At 39.8% G+C, this 14,330-nt stretch overlaps 1 protein-coding gene across 1 annotated transcript; it reads right to left on the bottom strand.

Annotated features, from left to right (window-relative positions):
* Positions 1 to 1,527: 1,527 nt before the first annotated feature.
* Positions 1,528 to 6,276, bottom strand: CD24 (CD24 molecule). The gene is made up of 2 exons (XM_083856321.1): positions 6,125 to 6,276; positions 1,528 to 3,564 (listed from the first exon to the last, which is right to left on the bottom strand). The coding sequence occupies exons 1-2, from the start codon at positions 6,197 to 6,199 to the stop codon at positions 3,379 to 3,381; spliced, it is 261 nt and encodes an 86-aa protein (XP_083712447.1). The 5' UTR covers positions 6,200 to 6,276; the 3' UTR covers positions 1,528 to 3,378.
* Between the last annotated feature and the right edge of the window lie 8,054 nt (positions 6,277 to 14,330).

The raw sequence follows: 14,330 nt of genomic DNA, 5'->3' as shown, positions 1-14,330 counted from the left end.
AAGCAGTGCCATGCATCAAACAGAGCAGTATTGTTTCAGAGTCATTGCAATATACACTATCCAGACACACTTCAGCTGGACAGATCTGTGAAAGCAAGAGGCAGAGGTAAGAGCTGGCTCTAGTTATTGTAGGTGCCGTTTAAAAAAATTAAATAGTTGTGAAGTGCGTAGGCTCCATTCTCCTCCCTCCCCTTCCACCCTCCCTGCTTTGTTAAATACATCCATCACATCCTCTTTCCCTGGGTGGATTTCTTTATCACTGATTCCATTGTCCTGTGATGGAATGGAACAGAACAAAGGTTACGAGATCATTTTTCTCAATCACTCATCTGGTCTGGTGAAAACTCTAAAACTGAAGAAAATTTAAATAACTTAAATGCTATTAAAGAGCAATCTGGCTCTATTTCTCAAATTAAAAAAAAAATAATAATTTGAAAAAAGCATGGTACCAATTAAGTCAAGCATCTCATTTTGTCTGAATATTTCACAAAAACTTCAAACACATTCCTTTACTTCTTTTATTGTGCTGACATATCATAGAATTAAGGCCCCCTTGCTGCAGCCTTTTTCCTTGTTTGCCTGTCTTTGGACAGAAGTTATTTCTAGTTTTATGTTTAAAAAAAAAAAAGGTACACAGCTGGGTTGGTTGGTTTGTCTTCCTGCTTTCTCCTGGAGCATTTGGAGAAAAGCTAAACAAAGGAACAATGTGCTTTGATACTCCCTGCACGTTCCAAGATTTAGTTGAACAGTGAGCTTTGATAAACTTATCCTGCTCCTTGGGTTTGCTCAGCCTACTGGAAAAGCAAAGGAACAGAAGCAAAGGAACAGAAGCAAAAGCCTGCCACGCCACATTCCCTCTAGAGCCTTGGGAGGCCTCTCCAGGGGCCTCTTTCCCACTGACAAATGCAGGTCCATGTGCAGCATGCCTAAGTGCTTAGGCACTTGTAAATGCGTTTCTCCGCATGTAGGGAGTGAAGATAACCACACAGAACAACCTTGGGCCTTTAAAGGATATTAGAAAGGAACATACCTGAAAACAACACAGACCCAGTTTTGGAATGTCACAATCTACAGCTATTTGTTACTGAATGCTCATCTGGTTAATTTTTGCTTTGCAGCCAAGTTTTGCATAAATTCCTACCTCTTCCAGCCTCTGTCCTTCATCAAGCATGGTTCAACTTGTATTATTGGGATATACCTACTGTGATAGTGTTGTCTGTGGGAGTCAGAAACCTTAAGCAGCTAATTCACATTGCTTGATAACCAGAAGCTGAGAAACAGTTTTTGCATTATGGGAAAATTGTGCATTGCCACCAAAAGAAATAAAGGAAAACTCTGTCTAAGCACTATTTGCCTAACATGAAAACATGGTCATACTTTAAAAGGGAAAAGGCTGTAATAAGTATGGAAAACTTACTACATTTAGTAGAGGTGCTAATCAAATCTCACTCCCTGGTTTCAAAGCGAAATCCAGACTCCCAGTGGCACAAAACCTTCCAGAGAAATAAAACTAATTACACTTCAGCATTTCTAGACCTTGAGGTTTTTAATCACATATACCATCTTGCTTAACAGTTCATTCACTTAACACAGGCAAGGTACAAGTTTTTGTAGAAGTATCTGGAAGTGCATGTAGAATGCATTGCCTGTCCACTGTTTTATTTACAGGTTTTTTCAATGAAAATCAGTAGCTAATAAACCAAAGCATTATTACACAAACACAAAATACAATCATTAACATTTTACTGGATACAAATGATAAGCATAAGGAAATGTCCATGTACGCTCACTGACATGAATTTGTGTTAGCTTGCTAATAATATATGATACTGTGAATTGGTGAAAGACAGATGTGTATTAAAAAAAAAAATTAGAGAGCCACTCATGTTTGACATGATCTTATACTGAGATAAATATCTACAGACAGTGGTATGATCGTGTACACTCACATGTGATCATATCAACATAGTTAAATTTTTTTCTGACAAGGTATCATCATCAAGGTAGTTGAACCTCCTCAACAAAGCTTACTTTGATCAAGTACCAGATACTATTTTCTAAAATGTTGGATGATACAGAAACAATCTGTGCAAGTATAGCAATTTTGATTCAGAAAAAAATTTTAAAAAGTTGTATTTACAAAGGTAACTTTTAAATTCAGTGATTAAATTAAGACTCCAGTCTTCATTTTCCAAACACCTGTTCATTTGATTTTTTTTTTTGGCGATTTGCTCTCCTCTCCCCATTCCTTCTCCCCACCACAAATATGAGCCCAGGTTTTAAGTAGACTATCACAATTAAAACTCTTCAAAAAACAGTAAGTTATTCACCTTGTGCCAAAAAAAAAAAAAAAAAAAGGAAAAAAGAAATGCAGCACTATAATAACATTACTCATAAGATCTCATAAATCCTTCATAATTAAGGAAAGTTCCAGGAGCAAAAACACTTACTCAACTTATAGAACTTGGGAGGAGAAATAAAGGAAAGAGGAGACATACATCCATTGACTTTCTTTGTTTGTTCTTTTCTGAATTTCATTTACAAAAAGCTCCTGGTACTTTTTTCTAATGTTTCCACACCTCCTTTCGCTGGCACATATGGTTTAATATACAAACAATTTAAATAAAATGTCAAATTCAAATTCCCACCATAAATTATTCAACTCTTATGAAAACTGATGGGGTTTTAGCTATTTCAAAACTAGCCCTGCCTGGCTAACCATTTGGTCAGGAATCAGGCATTAAATAAGAGGCTTCTTACAAAAATTTGTTATTCTATTTTAGCCTTGTAACAATTTCATACAAATGAAATCTAGAAGAAACCCTTCTCACTGATGTTGTTTCTTTTTCATACATCCTAATACCCACAAGTTATGACCATATAGGCTCTGCAAGAAACAGAACTATTTGAGATTTTCTGTGTTTTCTAGGGGTTTTCTGAGCCTGTTGATGTTTTTGAACTTAAACAAAAAATAAAAACTCTTGAAGACCTTATTCTAAATGGTGGATAAACTCTCTGGCCTTTTTTCTTCACAGAGTGTTATTATCCATTCTTATCATAAGATACTGTGTTTCTTCTCAGCTTTAAATTGGGTTTGTCGGTACAGTCTCTTTTTGTTTCCATCTTGTTTTTCAGATTCCAGCTCATAATTTTACCTCCTTGCTGAAGCTGGTCTTTTCACACTGGTCAGCTTTGAAAGTCAGAATACTGAGTGCTCCTCTAGGTCAAACTGGTGCTAATTTGAGTATGGAGTGGAACCAAGCTGGTTTTATGTGGTGTTTGGATTGATTTCTTGTCATGCTGGGTTGGAGATTGAGCCATCTCAAGTGGTTCAGGAAACAGGGTGGGGAGTGGTAGCCATTTCCATGCCAGAGTCTCTTAACAGCAAAAATACAGAAGAGAAACAGAGAGAATGAAAAAAAGACTTGTGGTTGAGTGAAGAGAATTCCCATGTCCGTGAGTGGTGGTATTGTTCACTGAATTTGTGACAGCTGACAGAGAAGTGGAACTTGCTGAAGAATTGTTTGAAGGTGTTGGACTTGTTTCATTGACACCACAGTAGATCTAGAATGTGGAGAAGAGGGGAAGTAACAAAAAAGGGTTATATTGTCTCTTGTTAAAAATCAGAATACATATTAGTAGCAATGAACACTGAGTCCCACTCAGTCACAGCACTCAGATGATGCACACAAATGCTCACGCCTTTCATTGTGCAGTTAAGGACAAAGACATTTTGAATGCACATGTGGGATTTGTTAAATAAATAAATCTAATATTTTTCTAAATGCATTTACATAACTATTACTTTATGGAAATCCTTCCCTAAATTAGAAGATATATAGGTTTCAAAAAACCTCACCAAAAAAAAAAAAAAAAAAAAAAAGTGCAAATGTAGAGCTCTGTAAAGGCAAACCTTAGGATAAGAAAGATTTTCAAACAACTGCATGAATTGCAGTCTGCGTTTGCCACAACAAAAATGAAGAAACAATGATCAAGAATCTACTGATACTGTTTCTGGGGCTGGTTTGCTGTTTCCTTTGAAGCAATGGTGGGGTTTTATGCGAGTGGATTTAATACTTCACCCTCTCTTATCTTGCTGTGGCAGCACTGAACTGCAGAAGTTAGAACAATGAAACCATACTGACTAAATCACAACCTATTGGTATCCTAGAACATACCAAAAAAAAAAAAAAAAAAAAAAAAAAAAAAGGTGCAGTGAAAAGACCATATATCAGCAAATTTTAAAAATGCTCACAGAAAGCAGGATAAAAAAACCCCCACCTTTTTCCTCTCATAACTCTGCATTATAGGGACAGAACAAAACCTTGCACTCTGTTGAACCTCAATATCAAGTGATTCCCTACATATGCACAGGAAAACTTTCAAAGATAACCTCAAGCATTTTTATTTCAGTGAAAAAAGAGCATGTGAAACACAAGGATGAAAACAAACTAAGAATCACATTATCTCATCCCCAAAAAAGAGCATAATACAGAAAGCTTAGCTTCAACTCCATGGCATCAAACTTGTATTCTACCAGAGCACTCCTGTAAGCTCTTAAGAGTTGATTCAAGTAAAAACATAAATATTTTAAAAGAGGTTAGTTAGTTTAGTAAGTAATTCTGTCCATAAAAGGTGTTTTTATTTTCTCATGTTTCTAATGCTGCTGAGAAAACAGACTAGCAGGAAAAAAAAAACCCCAAAAAATCCATCCCTCAATATTGAAGCAATGAAGTCTATGCTAAATTAATTGGAAAACTGCATAAGCACTTTCTTTCAGTATTTCCTACTAAAAAAAGCATATAATAGAAAAACATAAGAATGGTGTAAGGCTTCTGGTAGTTAGCATTTCTGGCAATCGGCACCGTGCTGGAAGCAATTTAGGACTGCAGGATAAAAATCTCTGTGTTGAAGTTTCTGTTAAAACCGGTCTGAAAGTGATCAATAGTGAATTGCTGAGTTAATAACCTACAAGGCAAGTCTTAACCTGCCCTGGAATTTTTTTTTTTCAGTCTTCATACAAAGACTCCACCACAATTCCACTCTTGGTTATGTGTTTTTTAGGCTTTCTTAAGTTCTCTTGGTTTAAAACAAAAAAAAAAAACAACCCTAGTCTCTCTCCTCTTTTTTTTTTTTTTTTTTTTTTTTTTTTTTGGTGGAAGACAATGGGCTTATGTCCAAATTCCCCAACGCCACGATATATGGGACCCCAGAGATTTTCTCAGCGTGAATGTGACAAATGCCGGTAACCCAAAGGGTCTGATCCTGCTCTCACCACTGCCAAGGGCACGACTCCACTGAGCACAAAGGAGAAGGGATAATGCCCTTCCTTGCAAACAAAGAGGAGAGGAGGAGGGAAGACGATCCAGCGACGCCGTCGCTGTTTATTTTTCTGATCCCATGTTACCCACCCTTTGGGAGAGGTGGTCCCTAGGAACAACAAACACAGCGATGGGCCCGGGGGTGCCCCGCTCGGCCGGGCCGCTCAAAGAGCAGCGGATGGCTCCTGCATCCATTACCTTTGTGCCAAGGGCAGGGCTCGGGCAGCGCAGCAGCCAGGGGCTGCCGCCTTTGCTTCCAGCCCCCAATCTCCCACTCCTGCCGGGAACCGAGCCCAGGACGGGACACAAAGCCCCGCAGCTCCGCTGTGAGGAGGGTCAGCCCCGGGTGCCCCGCTAAACTCCCGCCTTCCCGGAGCTCCCTGGTTTGGAGGAATCCTTCTCCCTCTAACCAGCGGGGGAATGAGCGCTCAGCTGCCGCTCACACCGCGGGGCCGCGGCTTCCCCTCGAGGATCCCACGGGAAAACGGAAACAAAAAAAGAACCGAAAAAGCGGCGAACTCCAACTTGGTCTTTTTTGCTTTGAGCGGGATAATGCACGGCCCCGGCACGGCGGTCCCAGGGCTCCGGGCTCGCCCCGCCGCCCGCTCCCGCCCATCCCCGCCCGCCCCACGCCGGGGCTGCCCGGGCTCGTCCGTCCCGCCCGCCACCCGCGGCCCGGGGGAGAGCCCGCCGCCCGCGGGGCTCCGGGACGGCACACACCAGGAGGGTCCTCTCGGGAGAAACCCGCCCCTCCCCAGGGTCTCGCCCTGCGGGGGAAGGCGCCCGGCCGTTCCGGGGCTCACCTGCGTGGGGAGGAGGAGGGCAAGGAGCAGGAGCCCCAGGCCGAGCCGCGCCGCCAGCGCCGTCCCCATGCCCATCTGATGCTGCCCCGCCGCGATGCTGCTGCTGCTGCTGCTGCTCCTGCCGCTGTGGCTGCGGGCGAGAGAGATGTGCGGTGCCGCCGCGCCCGGCCCTTTATAGCAGCGCGGGCTGCCGTGCCGCCCCGCCGCCGCCTTCCCCCTCCTCCTCCTCCGCCCCACACACCGCTCCCGCCCTCCGTGCCCGCCGGGCCCTCGCCCCGCTCTGCCGCCGCTCCGCTCCCCGCCCGGGCTGTCCCGGGGCCGCCCCTCTCCACAGAGCCCAGAGCTCCCCTCGGGGTCTCACGGGCGCTGGCCCCTCTCTGGTGCCGCCGTCGTGTTCTGGTGTGGAGGGACTGGCACGGGGCTGTGGCGCCCGAGCTGCAGTTACTCCAGGGAAACGCCCATGTTTATAAAAACACCAAGCTTTTTCCATTAAAAAAAAAAAACCAAACATGAGTGAGAGAAGGAACGGTAAAAACGGCTGTAAGTATTTCTAAATGGCAGGAGCAGTGGAAGAAAAGCTGGGAGGTAAGATCCCATCTTGTTTGGAGCTGCCTTACGGTTAGTGCTCAGGCTTCAGACCACAGGTTGCAATTTCAAGCACTCTTTGGATCTAAATATTTTATTATTACCATTATTCTTTAAAGAAACCTGTGTAACAAGTGGAACACAAAGTTCTTTCAACTGTAGCCTCTGTGTGGGTGAGGCTCCACTTTCTGGCACAGTAAATGCTGTACTTGAATCACCCCCCTTGACTGACTGAAGATTGATTTGGTGAGGCCCTGGCACAACCTTTCAGAGGTCTCAGTGTATGGACAACTGAACAAAAATCATCTGCATCCACTTTATAAACTACAAAAAAGGGACACCAATGTGCTGATTCTATTGTCTCAAAGCAGCTACTTCTATTTAAAAGAAAAGCAAGATTTTCTGTTGGCTCAGATGAATCAACAGTTTTCAAAACTGGATAGATTTGTGTTTATCTCAGAACAAAGTGCGAGGAGATACCCAAGTTCACTCATTGGCCATTGTCAGGGGCTGGATTGCTTTTGAAGATCTTCCAAGGGCACTGCTAGAACTCAGTCCAAAAGCACAGGATATGTGGAGAGATGCACTGTAGAACCAGGTGCTGGGACTTGTGTTGGACAAGAATATTTTGTTCCAAACTAAGCCTTACATTGATTCCTCTAGAATGCCTGACAAAGCTATAGTTATTTCATTTTTTCCAGAAATAAAGGCTGTACCTTAATTTTTGTAAGCTGTACCACCCAAGACATCAATCCTTATTCTATAACAGGATGAGAGAACTGTTGAGAGCTATGCTGTCTGAAGCACTTTTGAAGCAACATTTCCCTCATTCTGATCATAGTCATAGTCTAGTTCTTAACTATAAGAGACACAGTCTATCAACAGAGTAACTATGGGAACAGCCATCAAATTGATGGTCTTATGTCTCTGAATATTCACTGGTTGTCTGCTGAAAGCTGGATGCCAGAAGATGAGTTTTCATGATTATGGAGATACAAGGAGAGAAAAAAGAGGATCGTGGTGGACTTACAATGACAGAGTGACAAAGCTGAAAACATTTCTGTCACTACTTTCCCTTGCCAACAGTTAGTTTTGGTTGTCATAGTTAAATGAATGACAAGGGGGGGGGGGGTGGGGGGGAAGGTCACCTTTTCATTCAGAAGATAAGCCTAACACTACAGAAAAGTGAAATTCCCTGTGAGAGAAGTCACGTGAATCACAGTAATAAAGTCAGGGCTCACATGATTCTGACACCAGGTTCCCTGGAGGAGATGAAAAATGAAGGGAATCCAGACAGGGCTCTACAATAGCTAAAGCAAAGAATATTCTAGTGTAAAGCTGACAGAGATGGTTTCCATTATTATCTCTCCCATCTTGTTTGGGAGAAAAGGAAGTGATACAGCTGTTGCATGATCCCATAGGGATCATAACTGGCTGTTCCAGGTTGGAGCAGCAGCTGAGACACTTAAATGTCAACACCAGGACAGATGAGAATGAGAAAATAACAGTCAGATGGCCTTTCCCATTCTCTCTACCTGTGCATCTTACCTGAGGTCTGTAACTGTAAAAAAAGAGGATGATGAACAGTTCTTGTAAGAACCAATACAGCATGATACAACTGACAATTATTTTTATTATAATTATTATACAGTGTATTGTACTTCTGGTGTTTTAACAAGTTTCAGTGAAAATTAGGGTGTCTTTCTTTTTGCTAAAAATATTGTAAAGTCTGTGTCTCTATTTAAAAACAAAGAAAAATGCCGAGGTTTAAAAACATTTGGCAGAAATTATAAATTTTAGAAATAGTAAAACTCTGTAAAGCTTATGTTTGGATGCCAAAAAAATGCCTTTCTGAAATATTCCTGAAATACTAATATAAATAAGGAAATGTACTGTCAGCAAGGGAGAAATGCTAAAAGTATTTTAAGGCTAAGCTTTTCATTAAAACTTTTGTCATTGGAAATTATAATGCCTAACAATCCACTAGATTTATACAACCAACTTTCCCCATTCAGGAAAGCTGCACTATTCTTGATTCCTCCTGAACACATAAATCACCTGCACTCCTAATCCCAAAATCTTTTTGTTACAGCTGAAGTCTGTCATGAAGTCTACAACAGATATATCAGAGCAATAGTCCAGAATCCAATATATGGATTTTTCGACAAGGCAAGGAATGCTGTGAGCTGAGAACCGTATGAAGTGAAGTACTGCTATCTGGTGGCCAAAAGGAACCTCAGATAATTTTTCTTTCAGAAAAAACAATACTCTCCCTCAATCAAACACCCTTTGGGAGCAGTGCGTTCTTAGAGTTCTCATCATATTGAGATACAGTGTTAAATATTGTTAAATCCTCATTGTTTTGCTTCCCCCTTTTTTTTTTTTCCATAGGTCAGCACCTCTCCCAGTTAAATACATAATATTTGATAAGAAAGACTAGCAAAGGGAAGGGAAAAAATGACCTTGATCTTTTGAGTTAAATGTAGGTTCACATGTATATTCCACCAGTGACTTTTAAGTTGATTGAACTTTGCAATAGGCATAGCTCTCCTCAGTTCAGTGAGCAGAAGCAGAACTTGTGCTGCTTTGCATAATGCATTGGAAAACAAGATCAGCTAAAATGACTGGCAGAAAACCCCAACAGCTGTCTATAAAAGGAGGTAGAGAAGTCTACAAGACACATAACTAATTTATTCAAATACATTACATTTAAATGAAAAGCCTTAGCAAAGTAAGTGTAGACAGAACATTAAATGGAATTAATGAGAAATAATTTTGATTTAACAATTTATTTAACTCTTACCTTTTAGATGCTAATCTTGATCCATCTAAAATATTTTAGGAGCATCAATTGCCAATGAGAACCACTGGATCCTGTGCTCTCCTAAGCAGCTCTTCCCTCTCCTAGGCTGTGCATGGACTAAAACTTGTTACTTATGTATTAGAACTTACTACACCTTGTGGATCCTCTCTGTGTCTTCATCCATTTCAAGCTCAGGCTAATGTAGCTCTCACTACTCACCTGAGTTATATTATGAGTAATTTTAGTTAATACTCACCTGTGAACTTGTGTATTTATGTATTAGAACCTGATGTTTTTTTCAGAAGACAGATTTGGAGAAATCTATTTTTGCAGTGTTCATCAGCTAGCCCACGTAAGCTGATCTAAGTTGACATCATCTGGTAATGTTTCCTTGATATCCATTTTTAGCATATGTTATACCTTGAGAAATTCACAGGACAATATTTGCTAATATTTACCAATATTTCCTAAATTTCCTAATATTTTCTAATATTTCATTAGTTCGGCTGGCCCTTCTCTTGCTGCTTGTTTAGTGGAAAGAACCTGTGTTGCAGCAGCTCCAGCCATATAATCAAAATTTGCCAGATATTTTGAAGCACCCTTCCTTACAGTTGCATCTTCACTATCATTGCAGAACAAGACTGAAATACTGGTGGGACTGGTTGAAACTGATTTTAGACAACTGGACAAAGCTGTTTGGCATGTGTCTTGGATAAGAACTTGGAATAGATGTTGAGGATTGCATTTCTTCTTCCAGTGTAGGGTTCATATTAAATTTTTATTAGTAAAGCTTTTAATGGAAGGCATGATTTGTGGTAGTGTAAATCTTCATTTATTGGTAATAAATGTTCATTAGATTCAACTATACATGTCTTCAAATACAGGCCTTGCTGCCATGATGCAGAGCCGGGATTCCAGCAGTGGCACTGTTTCCCTCCTGTGTTGATCTGAGACAAAGGTATTGGGCTGGTTAGTTTATATAGTTATGGGAGTAAGCAAAACCATGATTTCCAGTCCTGGAATCATAAGCCTGGACGTTTGAGCAGAAGGGAAATTGTGATTCCAGAAACAGTCTCAAGAAGAAATGTGTAAGCGTTGCTGCTTTAATGTCTGTGGATCTTTTGACTTCAAGGGATGGTGTCAGCCTACACAATTAGGTGTGGCTTCAGATCTGCTTGAAAGCACACCTTTCTCCCTAAGTCAAACAAACTCTTGGGTGACATCAATACAAACAAATTAAATGGTAGCAGAGCCTGTTCTTTGGCCTTCAGGCCAACTGACATGTCTAACCCTGTCCACACTATTAAACTTTCCCAGTCTCCAGAAAATGGAGGCTAAGTCTAAACTGCCTATTGGTAGGTGGCTGTCCCTGGCCTGAGCCAACCCCTGAATCATGGTCAGGAATTGTTTGGGATCATGCTACTTGGAATAGGATGAAACCAAGACAGAGCTTTCCTTCACTCATGAGGCATAATGTCAGTTAACAGGTCTACAGACATGAAGAAGTAAAAAATGACCAAAGGTTATTTATTCCATCTTCTGATTTGAGGGAATTTTAAACATTATACTCAGAAAAAAAAAAAAAAATCAGTGAAGGGTATTCCACAGCCTACAGACCTTCCGTTTGTTTGCCAAACGATCTTTGCATAATATTTCTCTTATGTCTTCTTTGCTGCAAGTTTGCATTGCATTGCAACAATTTATTGCATTGCATATTAAAGTACACAGATAATAATGATGACCAGATTTGTAACAAAGTGTTTACTGGTTGAAAACATATCAGACACTTTGCACTGAGAGAAGGAAGAGTTGCACGACAGTAGCCATCTACATCTAAGTGAGTCTCCCTGGAAACCCCTGATGGATGATGAAAGGAAACAAGTGCTTCATGACGTAATTAATCTCATTTCAACACACACATCTGAAATAGATTAATCACTTCCTGGAGATGCTGACATCTCTTCACTGGCTCCTAAAAGAGTATAGATGAGTCACTCTGACATTTGCCACTATATTTTCCTGTAGTTTGAGGAACTGATTCAGTTCCTTCAAGCAAGCTTTCTTCACAGGATTTTAATGGGTTTTTTGTCACTTTCCTTTATACTCTCTCAAATCTGTCTTAACTAGATCTTGTTTTCCAAAGTAGCACACTCTACTCAAGAGGAATCTTCAGCATGCAACAACTCCATTGATGCAGCTTAGAAAGAATAATTTTTCCCACCTGTTTTGTTTTGTTTGTGATTTGCTGCAGTTTTGAGATTATCTCACTCCAGTTCTTGAGCAACAGTGCAATGTTAGCACTTTTTCCATTTCCCCGAATTTTCCTTCCATGATAAGAATTATTAGTAATTGCAATTATTGCAGCCAAGTTCTTCTTACATTATCTTGAGCACTAGCTGTGATTTCTTCTACTGGATTTGATATTCCACATTACCTCTCTTACCTGAGGTTATATCTTCATACTATACTGCTACTTCACTGTGATTCTTTTCAAACAAATGAAAATATATACACTGAAAATCTCACATCCTTATTAGTAATTTTAATCACCATCATTAGTTTATGACTGCTGGGATTTCTTCTATCCCTGACTCTTCACAAGACCTATGTTTTCAGCCCTGTATATGAAGCATTTTTTCTGATAGCAGTGGAAGTCTTTGTCTTCTTTTGAGAAATGTTGAATATTTGTACCTTGCAATTGAATCTTGTATTCTTTTTTTTTTAATTTTTTTTTTAATTTTTATTTTATTTTTATTTTTATTTTTTTGGTTTTGTTTTGTTTGCTATTGTTTTCTTGGTTTTGTGGTTTGGTTTTTTGTTGTTGCTGTTTATTTACTGCCTTCTCTTTGCCAGTTAAGAGGGCAGATTTTTTACCCATAGTTTTCAAGAAGATAGTCTGTGTAAAAAGAGAGCTGTCTTATGGAGTACTCAGGTGCAGAGTTCAGACTGCTGCATGGCATCCTGAAGGGGTTATTCTTTTGTAACCTTTTCTGGGTAATTTCTAGTTTGAGTAGAGGACAGGCAGAGATAATAAAGAAATGAGAATGAACCATAGAAAAATCTGATAAACAGGAAGATCTAAAGGTGGATGGGAAGACACAAAATTATAAACCAAAATAAGAACAACTAGGATTAAAACATGTGTGAAGTAGATCAGCTCTACTTCCCATTTCATAATAGAAAAAGGGACTCGTCTAGAATTTGAGAATATGAACTGCTGAAAGGAAACATGTATCATGTATCACTAGGAGTGTTAAGACTTCATGTATCTTTTAAATGGTGAATACTTTATCTCAGGGTATCATTATGCAAGGTGCAGAGAAGGAGTGGTCACACAGTGATGACAACACCCAGAGTTTAAACAACTAGTGTTGCAAGGACACGCTTCCCTGGGAGATAAATCATCCTGGATCTTCCTACTGTGTGATTTACACATCTTTTACACTTCTGGAGCTGGACATTGTGAAAGGGCAGGACAGCCATGACACCAAGTATTCTGACATTCTATCCCTCCTTATTGCACATTTATTGATATTATTTCTTTATGTGTCTGTGTCTGTGTGTATCTCAAAAGTGCATTGAAACAGATACATTTTTCTGTTTATGGATGTTAATCAAGAAAACTTGGTCCCTGAGTCACACTGGAAACTGAAGTACTTTGCTCAGCCTTTTTTCTGCTTTTAAAGGCAAACTTGACACAAAACATTGTTGGTTTGGTTTGGTTTGGGGCTTTTAGTTTGCTTGTTTTAAGGAAACTAATTATACACACTAATTATATGGAGGAACAATTGAAATTTCCCACTGGAAATTAATAATGCTAAATTTGCATGTGGATATCTTGACTTAGTTGCTATCAATTTGAAAAGAGAACATTATTTTCTAGTAACTAAAGACATTAATCTGAGCAGAATACAGAGGAAACACGGAAGTAAACAAATAATTCAATCTACTTAACATTTGCTCATGGACTATGTTGTTTTATGGCTAATAAATAAGGTTCAAATAATGAATGCTTAATTGATTGGTTTTGTTTTTTATTGCATTTGCCACCCACTGTTAGTGTAGCTAGATAAATCTTAGAGCAGCAACCAACACCAGGAGGACCTGAACACGTTCACTACAGAATGAATGAAAGTCTCAAAGCCTGTCTTAGGAAACAGCACAATAACTTTTCCTACCAAAAAATTACTGTGTTTTAGACAATTACTGTGTTTTAGACAATTAGCAAACAAGAAAGTGAGGGTGAAAGAACAAAACAAATCTCATTGCAAACCTCTTTTTAAACTGGGAAATTAAAGAATTAGCAGTGAAACTGCAGAGTTTTTAATGCTGGTGTAGCTGGATTTAATATCAGACTGGCTGAAGGAAGTTACTCACTGCTCTCCTCCCATTTGCTTAACCACTGATGTAACACCAGTTTTCACTGGCAAGGCAGTTGTGTATTTCTGGTTTAGGTGGTTCACTATGCTCTGACTGATGGAGTGGCCTGATCACTTTTTCAGTGCTGGTCAGAACAATCTCCACTATCCACCTCCATCTTCTTTCTTATTAAGGCTCAATGTGGCCTCCTACTTTAAAAGACAATAGGAAGACAAAAGCCAAATTAGTCAGGCAGTGAACAGGATGGGGAAAAAAGAGAGAATGCTACATTAACAAGTGGCTGTATCTCCATTACTTAAAGAAATACAAAACAATACCTGAAATTCATCCACCTTCCTCTACTCCCCCTAATTACCCATCTTTAATGTCTAAAGTGGGTTTTCAAGGAATAAGTAAATTAAAAGTAAAGGTGCTTTGTGAAACCTTGCTCACTTGTGG

Source organism: Zosterops lateralis (assembly GCF_965231275.1).
Source record: "Zosterops lateralis genome assembly, chromosome: 3".
In the NCBI taxonomy this organism is placed as follows: domain Eukaryota; kingdom Metazoa; phylum Chordata; class Aves; order Passeriformes; family Zosteropidae; genus Zosterops; species Zosterops lateralis.
Note: the sequence above shows the minus strand (reverse complement) of the source record. Positions and strands in the feature narration are given on the sequence as shown.